The sequence below is a fragment of the Myripristis murdjan genome, chromosome 9, assembly GCF_902150065.1.
Source record: "Myripristis murdjan chromosome 9, fMyrMur1.1, whole genome shotgun sequence".
In the NCBI taxonomy this organism is placed as follows: Eukaryota; Metazoa; Chordata; class Actinopteri; order Holocentriformes; family Holocentridae; genus Myripristis; species Myripristis murdjan.
Window position 1 is genome coordinate 14,662,391 of NC_043988.1, and position 24,422 is coordinate 14,686,812.

Sequence of the window (24,422 nt, forward strand, 5' to 3'; positions counted from 1 at the left end):
TTTTTTAATTCAGGTGTTTGATTCAGTCCCATTGTCACAGGTGTGTAAAATAAAGCACCTTGTCATGCAGTCTGCCTTTACAAACATTTGTAAAAGAATGGCTAATGCTAAAGAGCTCACTGAATTCCAGTGGGGTACTGTAATAGTAATGTAATAGTAATGTAATAGGATGCCACTGTTGCAACAAGTCTGTTTGTGAAATTTCTTTCCTACTAGATATTCCACCATCAGCTGTAAGTGGTTTTATTGTAAAGTGGAAGCATTTAGGAACCACAGCAACTCAGCAACCAAGTGGCAGACCACGTAAAGTTACAGAGCGGGGTCGCCGAGTGCTGAAGTGCTGAAGTGCATAGTGCGTTAAAGTGGCCAGCGCTCTGCTGACTCAGTAACTGCAGAGCTCGAAACCTCCTCTGGCTTTAACGTCAGAACGAAAACTGTGAGCCGGGACCTTCATGGCATGGGTTTCTATGGCTAAGCTGCCGCATGTAAGCCTTACATCACCAAGCACACACAATGCCAAACATCGGATGGAGCGGTGTAAAGCCTGCCACCACTGGACTCTGGAGCGGTGGAAATGTGTTCTGTGGAGTGACGAATCACGCAGTGATGAATCTTGTAGTCTGATGGACGAGTCTGGGTTTGGTGAATGCCAGGAGAACGTTTCCTGCTTGACTGCTTTGTGCCAACTGTAAAGTTTGGCGGAGGAGGGATAATGCCATGGGCTTGTTTCTCTGGGGTTGGGCTTGGCCCCTTAGTTCCAGTGAAGCAAAATCTTAATGTGCCAGTTTACCAAGATATTTTGGATTATATATGTGGTGTGCATGTGTATGTGTGTTAGTCATGAAAAATTTGGCGACACCAGGTCAAAATTTCTGTTACTATGAGTAGCTAAGTGAGTAAAAGATGACCTGATTCCCAAAAGGCAAAAGTTAAAGATGACACTTTTTTATATATATTTTAAGTGAGATTACTTTTTTTTTATTTACATCTTTTACAGTTTTAAAAAAGGAAAAGGGCCCAAAGCAAAAGTTTGGACCCTGCACCCTGCATGTTCAGTGCTTTGTAACACCCCCTTTGGCAAGTATCACAGCTTGTAAACGCTTTTTGTAGCCAGCTAAGAGTCTTTCAGTTCTTGTTTGGGGGATTTTGCCCATTTTTCCTTGCAAAAGGCTTCTAGTTTTGTGAGATTCTTGGGCCATCTTGCATGCACTGCTCTTTTGAGGGGTATCCACAGATTTTTGATGATGTTTAGGTCAGGGCACTGTAAGAGCCGTGGCAAAACCTTCAGCTTGCGCCTCTTGAGGTTGTCCATTACAGATTTTAAGGTGAGTTTAGGATCATTATCCTGTTGTAGAAGCCATCCTCTTTTCATCTTCAACCTTTTGACAGATGGCGTGATGTTTGCTCCCAGAATATGCTGTTATTTAATTAAATTCATTCTTCCCTCGGCCAGTGAAATGTTCCCCATGCCACTGACTGCAACACAAGGCCAGGGTGTCATCAATCCAGCCCCATGCTTAACAGCTGGAGAAATGCTCTTTTCATAAAATTCTGCACCCTTTTTTTTCTCCAAACATACCTTTGCTAATTGCAGCCAAAAAGTTCTATTTGAACTTCATCAGTCCAAAGGACTCTTTTCAAAAATGAATCAGGCTTGTTTAAATGTTCCTTTGCAAACGTCTGACGCTGAATTTTGTGGCAAGAATGCAGGAAAGGCTTTCTTCTGCTGACTCTTCCATGAAGGTCATATTTGTGCAGGTGTTGCTGCACAAGAGAACAGTGCACCATCACTCCGGCGTCTGCTAAATCTTCCTGAAGGTCTTTTGCAGTCAAATAGGGGTTTTGATTTGCCTTTCCAGCAATCCTACGAGCAGTTCTCTCAGACAGTTTTCTTGGTCTCCCAGACCTAAACTTGACCTCCACAGCTCCTATTAACTGCCATTTCTGAATTACATTACGAACTGAGGAAACAGCTACCTGAAAACGTTTTGCTATTTTCTTATAGCCTTCTCTTGCTTTGTGGGCACCAGTTATTTCAATTTTCAGAGTACTAGGCAGCTGCTTAGAGGAGCCCATGGCGGCTGATTGTTGGCACAAGGTATGAGGAGTAAGGGTATGTATAAAGCTTTGAAATTTGCATCACCTGGCCTTTCCTAACGTTGACTGTGAAGATGCCATAGCCCTAACAAACTAAATAAGATCTGAGACCTTGGTAAATGTTATGCGAGAGCTCAGATCTCTTGGGTGGCCAAACGTTTATATATGGTGCTCCTTTCCTTTTTTCACTTGAAAATTGTACAAAACAAAAATAATACACTAATCTTGCTTAAAATGTTGAAAAGAATGTCTCATCTTTAACTTATCTTCTACTCACTTTACTAGTGACAGTAACAGAAATCTTGACTTGGGATGCCCAAACCTGTGCATGTCACTGTGTGTGTGTGTGTGTGTGTGTATACACACTTTGTGTATATACTTTTGCATTGAAATGTTTTATTTAACCCATAGGGAATGAATTCAGTTCAAGAATGCTTTAGCGAAACTCTGTACTGACTGAGTTTTCCATTCACTGAATATTTTTTAGTCATCCGTAGCTGTGTGATTAAAGTACAGCTGTCTGCTTTGGACTTTGGAGACTGTGATGACTGACAATAAATGCACATCAGTTCTGTGCACACATATTTACGTGTGTGTCACGGTGTGTGTCTGATTGTGTTGGGCAACATGTCAGTAAATACTAACTGCAGTGCTGAGAGAACCTGTCAAACCGCACTCAGAGTGAGAGAATTACACAACATGCTTCTGTCTGTCTATCTATCTATCTATCTATCTATCTGTCTGTCTATCGATCTATCTATCTATCTATCTATCTATCTATCTATCAATCACTTTTATTTTGATAAAAGTTGGCTGTCAGCATCCTGAGGCTGTCTGGTCTTGAGACTGTCCAGGGAGCAGATTCACATTTTATATTCTCTAAGAGGACAGTATGGCTCACTGTATGCCCAATGTGCACACATACACACACACACAAACAATACACACTTCCAACTGTCCCTTGACAGTCATGGCTGAAGGAGGCTGGCAACAGGTGTGCAGTGGGGATGCCATTCTGACAGCATTGGCAGATGCACACGACTATACATGCGCGCGCACACACACACACACACACACGCAAACACATGCACATTCGGACAAATATGCATGGACAGTGAGGAAAAATGTGAAAAATAAATAAATAAGGTATGAAACTGTGTGAGAGCTGGTGACAGGAAGCCGGTCTCACAGGGCGGCGTGCTCCACTGCAGCTAATTAACCCCAGGAAATAATTGCAGCAATATGCAAATGCTGTTTAGATAATTCACTATGCTACAACGCCAGGTAGTCAATCACGCAGAGGCCTGCCGCTGAGGCTGGAGATGAAGATGTAGTGTTTGTGTGTGTGTGTGTGTGTGTATGTGTGTGTGGGAGGGATTTGCACTTAATTGTTTTAAGGTGGTATGATGTGGTCAGGAGTACAGGGAGACTCACCTGGCCAACCGTATGGCAACTTTACGATGAATTTATAGCTGGATGGTGGTGGCTGTTACAAGGTTTTGCTCAAGTGAGTCCAAGCTAACTTTTTCGTTATTGAATTTTTAAAAAATGCTTTATTTTGTCCTCAGACAATTGCTATGTACTTCAAGGAGTCTATTTAAGTGAGGACCAATAAGACTCATTTAGACTCACAGAAGTCAATAAGCAAAGAAATTGACAGCTGAGTTTACATAGTTCCCGTTGTCAGTGGCATAGTCTACCTGTTTTTTTTTTGTTTGTTTGTTTGTTTGTTTGTTTTAAAAAAAAAGCAGGTATGGAAGTTGTTAGGGCAAATTATATTTGTTGTGTGAACTTTCCCATAATTTAGCATCTGATTTTTTGACTTCCTTGCTAAATGTTTTTGTTGTTCTTTAATGTCACAAACACACAATGGACTGGAATGTAGGAAACCCCTCCATTGCCTCGGTTTCAGACGCTGTCATTAAAGGGTGCGTGTGGGTTGTGTTGTGTGTGTGTGTGTGTGTGTGTGTGTGTGTCGGGTGGTGGGGTGGACAAAAGAGGACATGGAGGAGTGTAAGAACAGGTGGCATCAACAGAGAAGAGCAGGAGAAGAAGGGATGGGGGGGAGGGAGGCAGGCAGTGTAATGAAATGGGCTTCATAGATGAAGGGTGACATGACGGAGGAGAGGGGAGGGAGACTTCAAAGGACTTTGATGTCACAGCCCTTCAGACAGACAACTCTGCCTCAGCCAGCCCCTGTGCGCACCCTGCTAACACACACGCGCACACACACACACACACACACAAACACGCACAGACACACACACACACACACACACACACACACACACATACACACGCACACACACGCACATGCACAACACTGATGGCAGAAGGGCAGGGCAGAGAGGAATTGCCTGCTGTTGCATCACACTCTGTGGATGGAGGTGGGTGCTGACACTACAACCCCCTCATGCTAATCTAGCAGTAAACACAAACACTCTGACAGGTTAATTTACCTCTAGACAAACACAGTAACAAAAACACACATCAGCACATCATCAAATAGTACATGTGCACACAAACCCAGATACACACACACACACACACACACACACACACACACACACACACACACACGCACGCACACACAGCGATACACACAAGTAAAAACACTTAATCATATCACAAGCCACCTCACTTTCTTCTAAAACTTTGGACCATATTCTCTCTTTTTTTTTAATACTTGCCTTTTAAACCATCTCCTCAATTACCACCTTTAGGAAAGGACATAGTGAAGTAATTATCTTCCTGTGATAGTATACTGTGAAACTTTGTGAAAAGCAAACACATTTATGGAAATTAGCAGCATAGTCTCTTAAGGCACCTCTCCTGTCCTTTAAGTCATATCACTAATTATTTGTTTTGGAGTCTGACAGAACAATTTGACACTCAATTAACAGATGAGGTTCCATCCTCTATAGGCCGTGTGTTTGTTTATCTCAAGATATTCTTCTTCATATACATCTGTATGCTAATTAAACTGTATATATGTGTATACGTATAGATGTGTGTGTGTGTGTGTGTGTGTGTGTGTGTAGGTCTGTGTGTGTGAGAGAGAGAATATGAGAATGTTTGCATCTAGAATGGTGCTATCATAACACAATGTGGTATGCTCTATTATGGAGTCGACCAGGCTCCATGTACAGTGTAACCGCATGTGGGAAGGTATTGTTGATTTCTATTGTGAACCAGACACTTTGATAGGAAATCAAAGTCTGGAATCAATGTCACAAGTTCATTAATGAATGCCCTTTTCTCGCATCTACTTTTGCTATTGTTCTTTCCAGCCCAGGATCTCTGGTTAATTAAATATGGCTTCTGCATGTGTGTGTGTGTGTGTGTGTGCGTACATACACATGTATGGACATGTGGATGCAAGTGAGAGATGCAACGTATGTGTGCTCGTTTGTGTGTATTTTTGAGCGCATGCATGAATGCACCAGTATACCTGTGTGTTTTGTATATGTGTGTGCATGTCTCCTCTCTGTTGGTTTTTCCTCTGACCTTCCCCTTGTGTCTTCCCATTATGCCTCTACTGGCGTATAGATGGGCCATCGATCCGGCAACGGGGTACAAATTAAGATTTAAACGTTACGTCACCCAGCCTATTGAGTTTTACATTTAGGGCATTTGCAATATGCAAGACTTATTGATCTCCTGAAGTGTGGCTCTTTATAGAAACCACCCCTGGCCACCACCACTTTGTTTTTCTTTTTTTACCCCTCTGTTTTTGGCTGGCCCTGGGGTGCTCGTTTTGATGCTGTAACTTTAAATTTCGAAGAGTTTGATAACTCTGTTTATTGATGTCTCTCCTTCTTCGGCTGCATTTTCATCCCTCTATATATTTCTTCTTGCATAACTATATTTTTTTCTGGGTTTCTATCAATCTTTTTTTATGCATATAACAATGGAGTCTCTACTTTTTTGTGTTGCAGGAAAATGCTTCCTCTGAGGAACACGTGCTATACGTGTGGGACCACTTTGTGTCCAAAGCTGCAGCCAAGAATGTCTTCATCATGGCTCACAGCTATGGAGGGCTGTCTTTCGTTGAGCTGGTGAGTGTTTTAGTTTTCCACTTGTCCCCCCTACCTCCCACAAACACACCGACACACACAGAAAAAACACACACGCCCCCAGATTCATGTGAGCAATACTACATATTCACACATTCCTGTGAGCAAAAAAACATATTCTCTCCCTCATGCACACTCACAGAGATTCATGTATGCAAAGCTACATAATAACACACACATACACACAAACGTGCATGTGCGAAAAAACTCCTTGTTCACACACAGATTTCAAGCACTGGTCACCTCAGGGAGGGAGACAACGGAGTGATACTGTGTGAAACATGGTGGAACGATTAAAAATAAATAGCATTTAGTTTCTTCGAGAAAGTGCTGCTTCTGTAAACAATCTGGTTCATCCCTGTCCTTGGGCGCTATCCACCTCCTCTTCACATCAAGAACAGGAGAAAAAGAGGGTAAAAGAGAGGGATGATAAAAAAAAATGGAGGGATGGCAAAAACAACAACAGTGGTACTGTTAAACTGTGCTGGAGAGCATGCAGATCCCCAAGCCTTAAGAGAGAGAGGGGATAGGTTGAAAGACGGTGGGAGGGAGGCGGATTTGAAGGAATTAATGGTGCACAGGGGAGGGTGAAAAGAAAAGTTTGGTCAGCCTCTTGGCTTTGTGCAGTAACTGTACCGTTTCGATAAATGGGTCTACAGTGTGCTTTCTGCAGGTTATATGAAAGCTTCTGAGGTATTTCTGAGGTATTTTCTATTTCTGGTCTTTAGTTTAGCTATGGCATCACAGTATACTATTGACCATCCCTTTCATTGTGTTTTAATGATTTGAGTTACATAAGAATACAGCTCCAGTGCTCAGGTAGCCAATACTGTCTTGCCAAACATCTGAGCCCCCCCGGCAGCTAACACTGAGTGGGCCCCTTTCCTGCAGCACAGACCAGGCAAATTTTAACATCTTTTGTGGTGAGGATACTTATCATTTCAAACTCACAACAGAATTTGAAAAAAAAAAAAAAAAAAAAAAAAGACTTCAGAACAGTGGACACATTGTGGCGTTAATAGTATTGAGTAGCTTAAATTTGAAACTGTCGGACCTTTTTAACATTACAAATTATAAAGTGTCACAACGGCTGTTAAGGTGCTGATCCTGCAAGGGCCATGATTGTGGGAGCTGTCCAAGGTACTGAGGGTAATCATCAGCTGGACGGAAATGCTTGGGCGTACATTTTTTCCGCTCCAGATCCAGTTATTTTTGGCGTGCAGTGTCAACCAATCAGGGGCCGCAAGGAAAAGCTGAATGTATTCCACACATGCCACCGTAGGGCGGAGAAAAGCACACCTTTTGGCACACAGGCGTAGATCGTAGGCAGTGCTTTTTCATTAGCCATCACACATTTCTGTAATAATTAATGATTTATGTGGGATTAACAACTGAAATTTATGCACACACACATAACAATAACTAAAACAATGTTTCATTAAAATATGGGCACCCTATGTAATTGTATTTTATATATTTTTTCTGAATTTAAAAAAAAATCTTATCACAGTTTTATCACTGAGACAGCTCGCCAGTTTTTGAGTGTTAAAATGTATCATTCTGAAGTCTTGTTGCAAAGACAGTGGGGATGTTTCTGTTTGCACTGCTAGACTGCAAAGGCATTATGCCGCTTGTGTTAGCATTGAATCTAAAGTACTGTTTATGCCTGCAACATGGTATGGATGGATGGTATGGATGGTATGCGTGTACTGGTCTGCTTCAAGTCACAGATTGGCTGCAATCTGTGGTTATTTTGTTGATCTATATTAGGCAATGAAGGCATCCACGGTTGTACAGGCATTTGCTGTCACAACTAAATTGGCTGAGTGCAAAGAACAACCCAACAAAGTAGGAGATGCAACAGGGAAAGCTGGGTGATACACTTCATTTTTTGATGCTGTTTGACCCTCTGTAGAAAAAAAAGTACTTTTATTCATGCTATTATTCATTCATTTATGTCTCAACATTTATGATTTGCTATCTTGGTGTTTCAGAGACAGCTGCTGGTTGTCGTATTAAGCCTACAGTTCCTTAATATTTCTCCGCAATATCTAAACAAATACAAAGCAACTGTTGGCTGAGAAATAACTGAAATATTGATTAAACATCTAGTACACATTTCTCCATCCGACTGATGCACTGTACACTAATACAGTGCAGTAGCTTGCTGCAGCTTAATTTAAGAAGAATAAAAAAGTCCCGCTAAAAATACACCGATTACAGGATCTATTCTTTTTTCCAAAAAAAAAGCTCTTGAGTGTGCAACAAGTTGTATTTGTGACTTCTGAAATGCCTGTGAGCTGCCAAAGAGCACTTGAAAGCAGCAGTATTCCACGCTAGGCTTGGTGCTAACACACTTTGCTAGCTGTGTTACTCTTTAAAATACTGTTAACTACATAGGACTATATTGCTATTAGCTATCATGCTGTGCATGTTGTGCTTGCATTCCTCTCTATGATCTGACAGCTTGGTAACAGTGCCAGTCTGCTGGTTCCTTGATCTGAAGGATTAACTGCTAGAATCACCACAACCCATATTATTTAGGACATATCTTTCCTCTTTTCTTAAGAAGGGGAGGAGGAGGGAGGCGGGAGAATGAGGATACGGCTAGTGGGGGATTAAAGGTGGGCACTTGTCCCACTGGTGATTTCAGGAATATTTTATTTTCTTTCTTTTTCCTTCACCTACTCTTTTTTTGTTTAGTATTTTGTAATTTTAATTTGGCTGCTAAATATTCATGCAGTGTTTTGTCCGTGACAGCCTCACAATCTCCTGGGCTTTCTCACTGTGTGACGAAGACTCACTATTCTCTTTATTTGTATCTCTCTGTCTCTCTCTGTTTCCTTCAGTCTTTTTCGCGCATTCTCTCTCCCTCCCTGCCTCTCCCCCACTGTAAAGGCCTCAACGAGGTTCTAACTGCTTGCTTTTATGTGATGTCCTTGTCACACGGAAACCCTCTTAAAAACACTCATGTATGTGCATATATAAATACGTAACATATTGTGGATGCAGTATGGGGAAGATAACAACAAAACAGAGACTTCAGAGATCCTTGTGCTTGCTTTAAGCGACAGGGTGTCAGAATATGTCATTGTCAGGTTTCCCTCACCACTTTCCCAGGTTTCTTTGGTATCCTGCTGAAACTCCTTCACCTTTTTACAACCTCTGGAACCTTTTTACACAAACACACACAGTTTGCTCACCTGTACCCCTCAGCAACTTTGTCTAGAGAGAGACGCAGGTGCTCTATCCCAATTAATCACGCCAATTTTGAGGAGAATCTCTAGCTTCTCTCGCTCTATAGATTTTGTTTAGGGGCATCGTTCACATCCCATAGTCTACTCCAGGCTGTTTGGCTTTTTATCCAAACACTCTCAAACTTCTCTGCGCTACAGCGGTACACTTTACAGCAGCACCACATAAATATACACATGGGATTTAAAGCAACCAGTATACATTTCTTACTTGTTACTTCTGTGTTTTTGTGCTCGCTCACACATGCATACACTCACTCTCGCTTTCACTCTCTCTCTCTCTCTCTCTCTCACACACACACACACGCAGACACACACACACCATTTAATTGAGGAGAAAGTGGTCCAGCGGGAAGGGATGGGAGGTGTGTGCGCATGACCAAGTGAGTGGAGAGCAGAGCCTTGCGGGATGAACCGTTTGACACATGAGCAGGCCCAGAGAAAACAAGCTGTCTGTGGGTTAATTACTACTCCCCTTTGCAGTTAATAAATACATTTCTGATCAAGCACATCAAAAAAGCCCACCATTAATTTCTCCTGCTCGCTCCCCTTGCTCCGGAGCATGTTAGCCCCTGTTTGGAGCGCTCAAGTGTTTCATTGCAATTTGATTTCTTTTAAAACACTTCACAGTGTGTACTGACTAATTATAGATATATCAAAGAGTAGCTAACTGCCTTTGAATGAGAGAGAGAGAGAGAGAGAAAGAGAGGGTGGCTCGTGCCGCAGAGAGGAGGGCACCCGCTCGCTCACTCTTGGCTTCACCCGTTACCTTTTCCCCCCGTTGCCCTGTATGTCATTTGTTAGCTATCACAGGATCCATCCATCTCCATTCACTGTTTTGTCTTGCTCTGTCTCTTGCAGACTCTCTGGACTTCTCTGACATCCGCTTTCATCTATGGTCTGACTGCTTCTCCCACTCTCTCTCTCTGCTGTACACAATACACACACACACACACATACACACACACACACACTGGCCATGCTACTTTAGGTCCTCTCCAGGTCTGCATTATCCCTTCTTCACCTGAGGACAAAATCTCACCCCAGAACGAACCAGAGAGAGCAAAAAGGGACCATGGGGAGAGAAAGATACAGAGAGGGCCCTGCCTTCCATCGCTCCCTCTGCTCAGCCTGTCTTTTCATCTTCCTCTGTTGCCAGGGGTGAGGTGGGGGAGTGGGGGTTGAGGGTGGAAGTGGAAGTGGTGGTGGTGGTGGCGTTGGAAGCGTGGGGGGGGGTCTAACCCGTGCTAACCTTCCTGCTCTCCGAGTGAAAAAGGAGCGCTCTTATTGGATAGGACAGGGCAGCATTATATAAGGTCTTATGTAAGAATGCATCTGTCTCCCAGTACGCAAATGTGTGGGTGCCAACCAGACAACCAGCCAGCCACCACAACGGTCTCAAAAACACGATTACAGATTTAAGTCTCCTCTGCGCACACGCCACATACGTATATGCTTGCAGAATATCATCTTTGTACAGTGCCATCTGCTTCAATCTATAATGAATATAGCTAGTTCTCCCTCTGTCTTTCTTGGTTGCATGTGTGTGTGTGTGTTTGCACGCGCATGTGTGTGCGTCTGTGTGTGTTGTGGCTGGGTGTCAGATGTGGGAAGAGATGCTTGAGGTGAGAGAGACATAGATATGGAGATATGGAGGATTTCTTCTCTCCCTGTGGACTTCAGTGCTATACCAGTGTGTGGAGGATGAGAAAGACGATGCATCGTTGGGTGAATCAGTCTGAGTTGGAGAAGTTCGGGGTTTTTTAATAATTTTTTTTTTTTTTTTTTTTTTTATATGGGTTGGAGATGAGAAAGTGATTCGATTTTTCTGTCGTGATATGGCATCCTGACACTAAATTAGAAGTTTTGATGTTTTATGGCATTTGAAGATGCAAAAACAACAGTAAGCATATTTTGGTCTGTTGTGAACGCGTTTCGTGACAGATGTAAACCGTTTGGGTGGCAATTTTGCTGCATGTATCGCACGCACCTAATCAGATCAACAACAAAGTTAAAGTTACTGTTATAGTTATATTTTCTTCGAGATTTCATGGCTCGACACTTGGAATAGTGCTCCTAACAATCTCATCACCCTTTCTCCGTGCAATCAAAACTTTTTTTTTTCTCATCTGTCTTCTTGCTCCTCATTCCTTCATCACTTTGGTTCAGCCCGGCTGGTATCCTTACCTGCCCTCTACCACCCTAACCCCGCAAGAATATCCCCCCACTGAAAAATCCACCATTCATATCGTCATGTCCTCTTTCATCCTCCTCATTCCCCCCTCTCCCAGCTCTGGTGACCCTGAGGGCAGTGGCGGTGCCAACTATGCCCCCTGTGCAGGACTCTGGGTCTGGCAGTGGTCTGTACAGCTCCATGACTGGCATGGTAACAGCCCTCAGAACACATGGTGCTGTGCAAACACTCTGCCAATCCTTACCCTGCTCTCTCCTACGGCATGCCTCGGGGAAATCACAAATATGTACATGGATGGCAAGTCAAACCACAGGATAAACTGTATGAAGTGATATATCTACCCTCGGACAAAAAAAAAAAAGCACATTTTTCCTCATCGCTGTTGTTGTAGTGCACCTTTGCAATGTCATACTTACTTTTTTTTTTTCCCTGAGACTTACAGTGCTTGTGTCTGGTGTTTTTGACACGTATACTGTTGGCACTTACAACTGTGTTAGAGCTCAGACGTACAAATTCATAACGGCGCTCGCGCTGCGAAACTGCACACAGCATTACCAGTATCCTCCAGTGTTCTTATTTTTCACTGGCTTTTTTTTTTTTGTCTTGAACTTCACCAGTGTAATGTTTCTTGTGAACTCCAGCACTTCAGCGGTTTTAAACTGTGTCAGACGAAGTTATAGGTATATGCTGTTGTCTTCAAGGACCTGTACAACCTTCACCTGAGTTCATCAACACACAAGCGAAAATCACTTCAATTTGTTGACAAAATCATCCCAGCTCTGAAGACGTCCATAAGCAGGCTCTGAAAAGCCTCTCGTCTAATGTTGTATGCACGTCTCGGCGGCCTGTGAAAATCTGAGTGCTAGTCTGTCTATTGCTTCTGGAGGGGATGAAGAGAAGGTTTGTTTTTATCTCAAGGTTCTCCATAGCTGGCGGGCTGCAAGCGGTGCAGTAGTTGTGCATTTTCATGTGAGTGTCTGTGTGAGAGTATGTCTATGTTTGTTTGTCTGTGTGTGCATGCATGCTGTATTACTGTGTTTGCCTGAGTGTCTGAATTATTGTGTGTATGTGTGTTTGTGCATGCGTGTGCACACACCCGTGTGTGTCAGCTGTAGCCTGGAGAAGCCTGTATCGTCCTGAGCAGAACAGCTTGGTGGAGAGCAGCTATCAGAGCCACGTTAGGGGAGGAGAGGAGGAGAGGGTGAGAGGCGATGATAAATGGCCGGGGCACACTAGCAGAAATTAGTGGAGCCGTATGCAAAGCTGTGGCGTTTTGTTTGATGTGAAACAAAAGGACCACCATGACAAAAGTGCCTGCCAGCCTGCACAGCAGGACAGCAGCCCCCAGCACATACACCATCACTACTGAGAAAGAGTGTGCATGTGTGTCTGTGTATATGTGTGTGTCTGTGTCTGCATGTGTGTGTGTGTGTGTGTGTGTGTGTGTGTGTCTGCACTTGTGCACGTGTTTATACACACTTTAGTGTGCGCGTATGTGCTAATGCATGCATATCATGCAAGGTCCTGTTTTCCAGTGCTGTCTATATTATGTATATTATCCCTCTCTGTGTTTTTGTGCTCCGCTTGTAATGACAGACAATGCCTAGCCCTTTGTACACCATGAAAAGACAGTGTTTCTTCCTCAGTATGGCCACAGCATATTTGCTCTATTAAGCGGCTGAAATATAGACGTCTAATTTCTTTGTGAATGAATAGGCATCTTAGAGAACGGCTCTCCTCTTAACATAAAGATGTAAATTGAACTGTTTAAATGTCAGGGCTAGCAAGCTGATTTGATTTGAATTGATTTGCTTGTTTCTGGAAAAAAAAGACCTCCCTCCCCAAACCTTAGCTCCGCTGGCTGTCACAAAGATAGACCAAGGTCTTTCTCTTCACCTCAACAACGCATTGTAGGCCCGCTGAATTCTTCTATCTGCTGTGATTATGTACAAATGGCCTTCATTTGCCATCCATTTCAAAGCTGTAGTGCTGCATTGTGACTAGAGGCAGATGACGCAGACCAAATTACAGCGGGTTTGCTGCCTGAAAAGGATATTCGCACAATAGGCTTTGTGAAGTATTCCCTTCAATACATCGCCATTATTCTCACCTTTGTTGGTGTCTCTCTCAGTGTTTCAGGAGCATCTTTGGTTTCTAGATTACATTTGCAGTGTTGGTGAGGGTTTTTTGAAAATACTTTTTTTTTTTCCCACTCTTTCTCCTTTGCTATTCCCTCAACATCTGAGGAAATTGATTTGCTGTGAGAGATCCTGACATTTTTGCTGCTTGGTGCATTTCGTGATTACAGTCATTATTAATTTGATTTTGCTTAATTGTTTCGCTGTTGCTGGACAATCAAGCTCTCAGGTCATGGACTGGATGTTGTTGCTTTGCATACGGGTACTGTTCATCAGACTGATCAGACTGTTCTGTATCAGTTTACTGGAGGGTGATTCACCTCGTGTCCAGTCTTTAACGTTAACTAACTCTAACTCTAACATCATCTTGAACCTCTCTGCAAAGCTTGAGACATATTTCCTCTTTTCAATCCATTGCCTGTTTCTGTAACTCTGTTGTTCCCTTTAAGTAATCTGTTACTCCAAAGGTTAGTGGTGACATAAAATGACCAAGGCCATCTCAGTGCATCACGTCTCCTTTCACGCTTTTCAATATTTGAAATCTTGGGGGTATCTGTTTTCTGTCTCGATCGACCTCTCATATGGTGTTCTGAGCAGCCCAGAGGCAGACATGGAACAGCGGCTCTCACCCCCGGCCATGACACAAAGAAGGTCAATACTCTTCAGTACTGCTGCCTTACCTTGTGGTTTCCATCATTAGCTCACAATTTTCTCAGTCTCTGTCTTTCTCCTTTGGCATTTCTCTTTCTTCTCTCTCTCTTTCTCTAGATTGTTTTCTCTAGATTAGATTTTTTTTCAGCACTCCCCAGTGTACCTTTCTTTATGCCCAGCTTTTCTAAGTTGATCTTTTTCATTGTCTGCTTACTGTGAAAGTTACCTCTGCAGCAACATCTATTTATCTTCATTGTCCCATCATCATGCTTACCTCTTACACCACCAATAAAGTTTATTTCTCAAGTCTTTTGGTCTATGATACCTAACAGTCTCAAATTCCAGTATATTTAGATCATTAGTAAATGGCAGTTGTTCATAATGAGTGGTTTCCATTATCCTGTCTCCAGTCCACCCATCCCTAGTTTTGAAGGGTTCAACAAGCTTTCACCGGGTCGTCACGGTTACCAACTCTCCTCCTTCGTTCCTCAAAACACACCAACGTTGCCATGGCAATGTAATTGAAAATCATTACATCTCAAACAAGTATTGTTGAGGTGACTATTCATAATTCTCCTCTCACCTTTTTCTTCTCCTCTTTTTTGTCTTCCAATGAAAAGGAAGTAAAAAATCCATCCATACTCAATGCATCATTTTGCAAAGGCTTTTTTTTTTTTGTGTGTCTCTGCTCTCCCATCCCCTCTGCCCACCCTTCCCACACACACACACACACACACACAGAAACACACTCATTTTTTGCCGCCTTGTGATATAGGAAGCTGAGCTAGTTTAAGTTCATTTGAGTTCAGTTAAATCTTGAGGGATTCATCATTACATATTTACTGGCTGAGGCTGATCTTGCTGTAAGGTTCTACCCTCGTCCCATTGATCTAGTGCGCATGTTCGCTCCCGAGGTTACGGGACGTGCTTCCATTTGCATAAGGCCCTGGGCAAGGTTCTTTCCACCATTGATTGGCCTGTCCATGAGCGCCCCGTGCCTTCTCACATTGATCACTTTGTTTTTTCCCGGAGACAGTGCTACCCAGAGTTCAGCTGCAGCGCCGGCATATCAGACCTGCCGGAGGAAGAGAGCGAGAGCGAGAGGGAGTGAGGGAGGAGAGGAAGAGAGAGCAAGGGAGAAGGGGAAACCGGGGTGTGGGGGGTGTAGAAGGAAAACTTTACAGCCAATATCTTAATAATGTTTCACACTCTTCCTGTCTTTTTTGACACTTAAGCTGAGAAAGGTAGAATACCTCTTTCACCCTGCCACCTCTGTTTCATCGCTCTCTTCGCTGTGTGTGCCTCCTGGAGTTGGCTGCCTAAGTAAGCAAATGTGGTACGATGAAATGTGCTGCTTTTACAGGAGTAAACACATGCATATATGCACATAATCTGGCGTACAATGAAACAGACACAACAGCATTCTCTCTCACATACACACACACACACACACACACACACAGACAAGCTAGCATCTCCTCCACTCCAACCTGAAACCAGGAGTATCATCAGAGCTTGCAGCTAAAATCGAACAGCGGCCCTCTGCCCCTCCTCTTCCTCCTCACCCTCTATTTCAACCCTGGCCCTGTAACAATGTGCTGGAAAGAGACTTCTCCTCTCCCTGCGCTGTCTTTGGCTTGAGTTTGTTTTTTTTTTCCTTCCCTCGCTCGTTCCCTCTCTCACTCTTATTTTCTTGCACCAGCACCGTTTGCCTCGTAGCTATTCCGACCAGCTTCCTTCTCTCTCCTTATTCAGTGGGTCAGAGAGGATGCCATCTTGATTTGCCGAGCTAAGGGTTGGGTTAACTGTGCTCTCTGATACCAAATCTCTACCAAAGCTCTTTTTTTTTTTTTTTTTTTTTTTTTTTTTTTTGCATAGGAACATATAGATATTCATCACCATCTCTGCACTTTTAAAACTGTCATGGCAAATATGTACCTGGTGTAGTATACACTGCAAAAAGTCTGCATCTTAACATGCCATTTAGTCTCATTCAGTGTTAAAAAATCATATTTTTCTTAAAATAACGTTCACAATCTACCAGTGGGATGAGATAATCCCACTTGTTTTAAGTACAGTTGCACTTGCTTCAAAATTTCTTTGGGAATATGTATAAATATGTGGAAACAAGCCAGAACAAGGCAGATCATCCCACTCCTATCAGGAAAATGACTCTATTCAAAATAATTCGGGGAAACAAATTGATTAGCATAGGAAACAAGTGAGATTATCCCCTCCCACTGGTAGATTTTTTCACTTTTAGGGAAAACAAGGTGTCAACATGAATATGAGACTAAAGGATTGTTAAGATGGAGTGTAAGCATGTATATGACATAGTAGTGTATTTATGTCTGATCATAGGTGTCTTTGCATTATTTCTCTCATAATATTGCATATGTGCAGTTTTTTGGTAGCTGAGGATGTAAAAACTCTTTTGTACCGAGATGGGAAAACTGTGACCCTGCCATTAGGCAAATTTCAATAAAATACCTCCAAAAGAGGCGAATATACCATTTATGCCTCCATTCGCTACTGCGCAAAGGCTAACGTGTTTACTTGGACAGTGTATGTGTGTGTGCATGCGTGGATGTGGATTTTGTGCGTAGGTGCCGTTGTGTGCGGCTGTTATCCAACGTGGCGTCAGTGGCGGCGCACGGCTCAGACTCCCATGCTGCACCTCTTCTCTTTGTTCTGTTGTATGAGACCGGTCTCCCGCTTTGTCTCGCTCGCTCTCTCATTCCCGCTCGCCTCATCGGCTCAGAGGCGAACTCTCCCTCTCACCCCTCTCCTCTGCTCCAGACCTCTCTTCTTTCTCTCTCTCTTTAATACCCATTGGTTACTGCTGTCCATTTTTCTCTTTGTCCATCTCTTTCATTGTCTAATCTTTCGTAATTTAACACCGAACTCGTCTTCGCTCACCCTGTCCCTCTCTCTGTCCCTTGTCCCGTGTTTTTATTACAGAAGAATCCACCGTTTCTCTTTTTTTCTTTGCATCTCACTTCTCTTTGAGCTTCTCCGGCCATCCTCCTGCTGTCTCCTCTCCGTCTCTCTCCACGCTTTCTTGACCCCTCTGTCACTATCTACAAACTTCTTCTATCTTGATCACTGCTCATTGACCCCCGCTGTGTATATTTTCTATACTGCTGTCCCTCACTTCAAATTCACTCGCTTTCTTTTTTCTCATCCTGTCTTCACCTCAGCTTCATATTGGCCCTTCCCACCCGTTTCCTTCTTGCTGTCTCTCCCTGATCACTCACTTGGAATTGACCTCACTTGTTTCTGTCTCCTTCACACCGTTTTCATATTTTATAACTTTTTCAACAATCTTCTTTTCAACAAGTTTTTTTTTTTTTTTTTACTTTTTTTTTTTTTTTTTTTTACATTTCTGCTTAGTAAGAATTCATATCCAGTGTACAATATATAAAATATGTCACCCAATATTCATCATTTGTAATGTCATACATCTAGATGATTTACTCTGCAAAACAGCTGTTGTTTTCTTAATTGTGGACTTTAAAAAGTACCGTCGTTTGTTTCCATTTTGTGCTGCCTAATGCATTAGAAATGGTGAAATATTCCTTTTCTCCTCCCTGCTGTCCTTTCGCGCTAACTTTCCTTTCATTGCCACCGATCTGCCTTTCCTGTGCGCTGTTCCCACCGTTGTATCTCCACGCTTTCACCTGCTGTGTCAGGGTGTGTCAGCTGGTTACGACCCAGGTCACCTTCACTAGAGAGGCAACAGAAGCGCTTGACGTGAGATTTGAATGTGCTGAAGATGACGCATTGACAGCTCAAATGAACCGCTTGTCAAATGTCATTCCCCCCCCTCCTCCCATCTCGTTAATTCTGCCATAAGAATGCATACAATATAGGAGAGGAATCTTGAGGACATATGGGGTTGCCACTCGCCCTCAAAACATTCAATCTATTTTGGTTTTCTGTGTGTGTCTCTCTCTCTCTCCCTCTCTTTTTTCTTCTTGCTACCCTCAAGACTTTGAATGGTTCATTCTATGCCAAATGTAGAAGGGAGAATAAGTCTTAGGAACTGAAAGGAGAGAAAGTGGTGCTTTTGAAAGGCTGTGAGGAACAGCAAAGGCGGATCCCGGTGCAAATGTCAGTGAACTCGGTGACTGTGGGGTTGAGGTTTAAACCCTCTCCGTCTCCTCAGCCTCTGTTTCTCTCATCTTCTCTCCCCCTTTTTTTTTTTTTTTTTTACCACCCTTTCCTCTTTCAAACTCTGCATTTCTATCCATGCCCACCTCCTTCACTCTGTGCTTTATGTCTTTCACTCGCTTTTTAAAGTTCATTGAATGCAGAGTTGGTATGCTATGGTGTTGCCTTGCCTTGCCTACTCCAAAACCTCCTCACCAGGGTCACAGCATTCTGTTTATTTGACAGAAAATTTTTCAGCGTCAGTGCATCACCTGTAGATTGTGGTTTATTTCATACACATATCTCCTATGTTAAAACACGAAAGCCTTAGGTGGCTGAGGAAAACCAGGTAATGCCACAGTTTCTCAGTCACTTCATATTTCCTGCACTTCGGGCTCACAGTACCCCATATTGGCTATTCAGCTGATGTATACCCAACTCTATAGCCTCCAATACCTATAGGAAGCATAGTTGGAATCCTTTATGGCAGTTTTTTTCCAGGGGTGTGTTTTAGTTATGTACCTGCGGTAAAACATATTTAATTTTTTAAGCCTGGAAAGCTGACACTGAAAAGAGATGAACTGTTTTATGTGCCATTTTAAGGCTTTATGTGCTGTGAAATACGGTGGAGGTTATGAAAGAGCGAAAGGAAGGGAGAGAGAGAGAGAGGGAAGGGAAGAAGCAGGGAGAATGAGAGACTCCTGGCATGGTGCAGCCTTTGATGTCGTAGCTGGCTTGGAGCTGAATGCGGAACTCACTGAAGTGCGGGCCTTGTTTCATGGTGGGAATATGAGGGTGGATGCACTGTCCGAGTAAAATAAACACATACACATTCACACAGTTTTTTTTTGTTTTTTTTTATTATTATTAACTCTTTGAAAGTTTTACCTCATGTGCATGTTTGCGTATAAATGCCCCTGTCTTCAGGCATGAGTGTGCATTTCTGCCTCCGACTTTTATGTATTCCGGTACGCTCGCTTTTCATTTCTCTAGCCGCCGTCATGTCACTCATTAGTTTGTGGTTCATGTTCAAATCAGTTACCGGGCCACATCGGGTGGCTTCAGTAATTCAGTATGTGTGTGATTGTGTGATGGTGTGTGTGTGTGAGTGTGTGTGTGTCCCTGTCTCATACTGTATATTCGTCCTTCCTATTAGATGGCTTCACACTCAACGATTCCTCCGGACTCCTCTGACATCCGCTTTCATGCATGGCCTGCCTGCATCTCTCTCTCTCTCTCTCTCTCTCTCTCTCTCTCTCTCTCTCTCTCTCTCTCTGCCTCACACATTAAAACCATCTTGGCCATGTCAGACTTCTTTTGACCCCCCCCACGCAACACCAGCCACCATCCTCGATTGCACCACCATCCCCCAAACCTTCTTCCATCCCTTTCCCTCCTTCCTTCCTTCTTTCTTCCATCGTTCTTCCCATCACCCCCCATTCTCTCTCTCTCTCACCCTACTCACCCTCTCCCCTCCCCCTGCCTTTCACATGTGATGCCACATCCCCCATGAATCCAACCTCTTCACCTCTCGCTACCCCCCCCCCCCCCCCCCCCCCCCCCCCCCACACACACACACACACACATCCCACTCTCATTGCCCCCATTCTTTCCTCCTAGCTCCCCTCTCTGTATCAATTTTTTCTGTCTTTTCTTTTTTTGTGGCTTTGCTCAGGGTGATGGTTAGTTGATTTGGTTTGATTTCTCTTTGATGAAAACACTAGGGGGCACTGCCTGTCCTTTGTTACTCCTCTCTCTCTCTCTCGGATGTGTGTGTTTGTGTTTGTGTGCGTGTGTTTTGTCTGAATCTGCGCGCCTGTGTCTATGTGTGTGTGTGTCTTCTTGAATGTGTTTGCTTTTTGGTGAAGAAAAAAAAAAAGAAGAAGCCGTCCCTTGTCTTTTATGGATGACACAGATCTGCATTCAGACAGACAGGCAGGCAGGGCAGGCAGGCAGACAGGCAGCAGGTCTCGGGTGGTCACCGGGGCTGGCGTTGTGCACCCGTCCACCTCGCGCTATCCCCTCCCCCCACCTCCCACCCCCCCGTTCTGTTTGGTGAACCCTGGGGTGCAGGTTAATGAAAAGGGCTCGGACCACCGAGAGGAGCGACAGTCATCTCCCAGACACCTCTGCTCACCTCCAGGCCCTCTGAGGCCCTCTTTCTATGACAGCACCCCCACCCCCCTCTTCCACAGCACACACACACACACACACACCTCTACACACATCTTTCTCCCCGCATCGGCCCTCCATCCCCTGGGTCTCACCCCAACGTCTGCCCGCCCGGTGGCCGCCAAACACAGCTCACCCCACCATGGCATTACAGACAAACTGGAAAAAAAAAGAGAGAGAGAGAGAGAGAGAGAGAGAGAGAGAGAGCAGTGGGTAGCTTGAGTGTTTGAGGAAAAGAGAAAAAAAATGGAGACAGGCCTGCTCATCCAAAAGGCTAGTAGTGGTGTAGAACTGGGACCTTGGCCGGGTTCAGGTCAGGTTAAGGCAGAGCCGGCCCCAGAATAAGGATCAGCCCTCGACGCTGGAGCGGCAGCGACAGGGACAGGGAGAGCGCAGACCTTTGTTTCCACTCTGCTGCGTGATTGCCAGAGAAGCCCCACCTCATGTGGTCAAACCGGCAGCACCGGAGCTGTTTTCTGTGCGTTGCTCATACGCACACTACTGTACAATCAGTGATTATTACTGCTGCCTTCATGTGTCCTCAAGTCCCTTGATGAATGTGATTGTTTTTGAAGGAAACTCGGTGAATTATTGATTTGTTGTTTTGTGTGTGAGTGTGTGTGTGTGTGTGTGTGTGTGTGTGTATTTTTTCTTAAGCAGACAGCTGATGAGGGGTGTTTGATAGTGCTAATTGGCAGCTCCCGTCCAGGCAGTGTGTGGTTGTTGGTGGGTTGGGGCTGGGCGAAGTGACGCGCTGCTATTGTTTAGAGGTGTCAAACCCAACACAGAACAAAGAGGATGGGAGAAATCTGCTGTGCTCGCCTATCACTGTGCTGAAGGAAGTTAAAGTACACATACACATCCATATACTGCGAAACTGTGTATATGTGCGTGCGTGTGTCTGTGTGTGTGTGTGTGTGTGTGTGTGTGTGTATATATACATACATATATACACACACACAAAAATAGCATGAAATGTGTAGTGTCTTACACACCCGCACTCACGCGCATTGACAGATACACACACACACACACACACACAAACATCTCGTGACGCACACATGCACACTCTTAGACAAACAGCCTGAAAATGACAAGATAATCACCACATTCAAACTTACCTTCAGCTCTGGGTAAATGCCTTCCTCGGAGATAAACTAATAAATATACTGTTTTCTTTTCAAATGTCCTCCACTGAAGGCCCTAATTACCATACGCTGACAAAGACCTGACAGAGGTGTAATAGTTAAAAAGGTAATTTGACTACAAGTAGGAGTTTGGGGGGGAAAAAGGGTCAGTGCGCTGTTTTTCCCCCCCTCTCCACCCGCCTCTCTCTTTAATGGTTTATTCACGCTTTTCGAGGACTTTTTGCATGATTGACTGACAAGGTCTTTTTCCGAAATAGCATCTTCAGTAATGAGAAATAATTGACTCCCTAATCAAAAAAAGGGTTCATGGAATCCACAAACCCAACTGTAATCTTCTGTGGCATTTCCAGCAGAATTGACAGTCCTCATAGCTTCAGGCTCTATACCACTTTGATTTAATTGCTTTTTTTTTTTTTTTTATAAGATTAATAATATACTTTGGATTGTGTGTGTATGTGTATATTTGAGTGTGTGCCTTTATATGTGTGTGTGTGTGTGTGTGTGTGTGTGTGTGTGTGTGTGTGTGCCTGTGTTTTCTTCATCCTACTCTTAATAAAGGCTTTGTTTTTAATCAACAGTATCTCTTGAAAATTATTTCAACTTGTGTTGTGCTGCTTTTTGTAAGTTTGGTATGAAATTCATTAACTTGAAAGTATATTGGTTTATGTCATTTGGTGTTTTATTTTAATATAATATATAACTTAAATATAGAATAACCTAATATGGGTAAATTACTTCAGGCATTTTAGGTTTTCAATATTTAATTAGCAAAATGTAGTTTGTTTGCTTTAAGCAACTTTTTTTTTACTTTTGTGAAATTTTTCTTGTTCTTATTTTATTATTACTATTATTATTGTTAGTAGTACTATTAATATTCGTATTATTACGTCAACTAAAAGATGATTCCTTTGTTCTTAATGTATATTATGAATTTAAAATTATCTGATAAATTATAGATATTGTTTTTTTGTCCAAGTCTAGCATTTCATTAATTTGGATTTTGTGTTTGATATTAATTCACACTTTGTTCCAGTAAAACTGGGTTTTTGCATATTTAATTTTTACCTTTGATCGACAAGTTCAAATTTGGATTTAAATTGGGAAGAAAACTTTTTGTCATTAAATCTTGTCAGACAGGAACCCCATGATTCAAATCTATTAATAATAACTTTCACACAGGTTTGTTTGCTTTGGCCCCCCCGTTTAAGTGGCTAATTCAATTGGTCTGTAGTTTGTTTTTTTTTTTTAATACTTTAAATGAGTAATATTTTTATCTTTTAGTCTATTTCCTGACTACTTTGAGCACAGGAATAAAAATGTGAATGTGCCTTGAGAGCTGCAAAGTTTTTACATGATGGGGCAAATTAACTTGTAGCTTTCCCTAGACTGTCCAATTTGTAATACGGCCTCAACCCCTTCTCCCTCTCCTTTTTTCTGTCCCATCCTCCCTCTCGTTAAAAAGCTGTTTTAAATCATAGCTGGTGGCAATGAGAAGTTAATTTCAGATTGTTATATATTTCCATTAATTTCACTTGGCCTTCTGTAGTTTTCCCTCCCTCACTCTCTCCTTCCTTTGAGTACAAGGGGATCACAGAGCCTGTTTTTTTTATTTTCAGGGGGCTCTCTTTCCCCCCTGCCCCACGGCACAGGAGACGAGAGAATATGAAGGAGTGGAGGATGATAACTGAAGGGAGGAACACTCTCTTTGTCACTTTCATTAGTGGTGTCTTTTTCCTCTCCTCCCCTTTCCTTTTTTTATTTATTTTTTTATTTAATTTTTTTTTCGAACTTTCTTTTTTTGTCTGACCATGAGCGGTGTCTCACTCCGAGATGGGTCAAGTGGCCCTGGAAGTTTAAACAAAACACCTCTCCTGAGAATCGGACTCCTGCAGCCCCGAAGAAAGACGGACACACACACACACGCACACACACACACACACACACACCTGACTTGCCAGTACTGTGCAGAGCAGCAGGCGCCTCCAGATTTGTTGCTTTTGTTTCATTCTCCTTCTCTTCCTCCTCCCCCATTCACAGCTAAGGTGAAAAACAGTTTACTGAGTTACTTGGGAGATTTTGCCATTAGTGAGCTACACCTTTTCAAAGCACTTAGCTTAACTACTTGTGTTGGTTTTGGTACCATAATAATAACTTTTCTTGCAGTGTATAAAAAATGAAACTTGGAAAAAAAAAATGGAAATGTGCAGTTTCTGCAAATACTGAGCCTACGAGTGAAATAATTTCATGGTTTTGTTAAGATTTACCCATACGTAAACGTCCTCCCAAAATATTTAGAAGAATTAGCTCAAAATTCCACATCATAGCTTGTTGAGATTTTCTCACTGTACCCCAATTTAGAAATTTTGGCAAGGATACCAACTTTGCGCTCAGTTAGTACAAGAAATCAGTGTTTATCAGCCCCCGAGGCTGGAAGTGTGTGTGTGTATGTGTGTGTGTGTGTGCGTGTATGTGTGTGTGTGTGTGTGTGTGTGTGTGTGTGTGTGTGTGTGTGTGTGTGTGTGTGTGTGTGTGTGAGTGTG

At 43.0% G+C, this 24,422-nt stretch overlaps 1 protein-coding gene across 2 annotated transcripts in view; it reads left to right on the plus strand.

Moving 5' to 3' along the window:
- Nucleotides 1–24,422, plus strand: part of arb2a (ARB2 cotranscriptional regulator A) — a 176,937-nt gene that overhangs the window by 78,852 nt on the left and 73,663 nt on the right. For both annotated transcript variants that reach the window (XM_030061156.1, XM_030061155.1), the window contains exon 8: nt 6,036–6,155. In XM_030061156.1, coding sequence (XP_029917016.1) covers nt 6,036–6,155 — 120 coding nt within the window. The remainder of the gene's footprint in view (nt 1–6,035; nt 6,156–24,422) is intronic.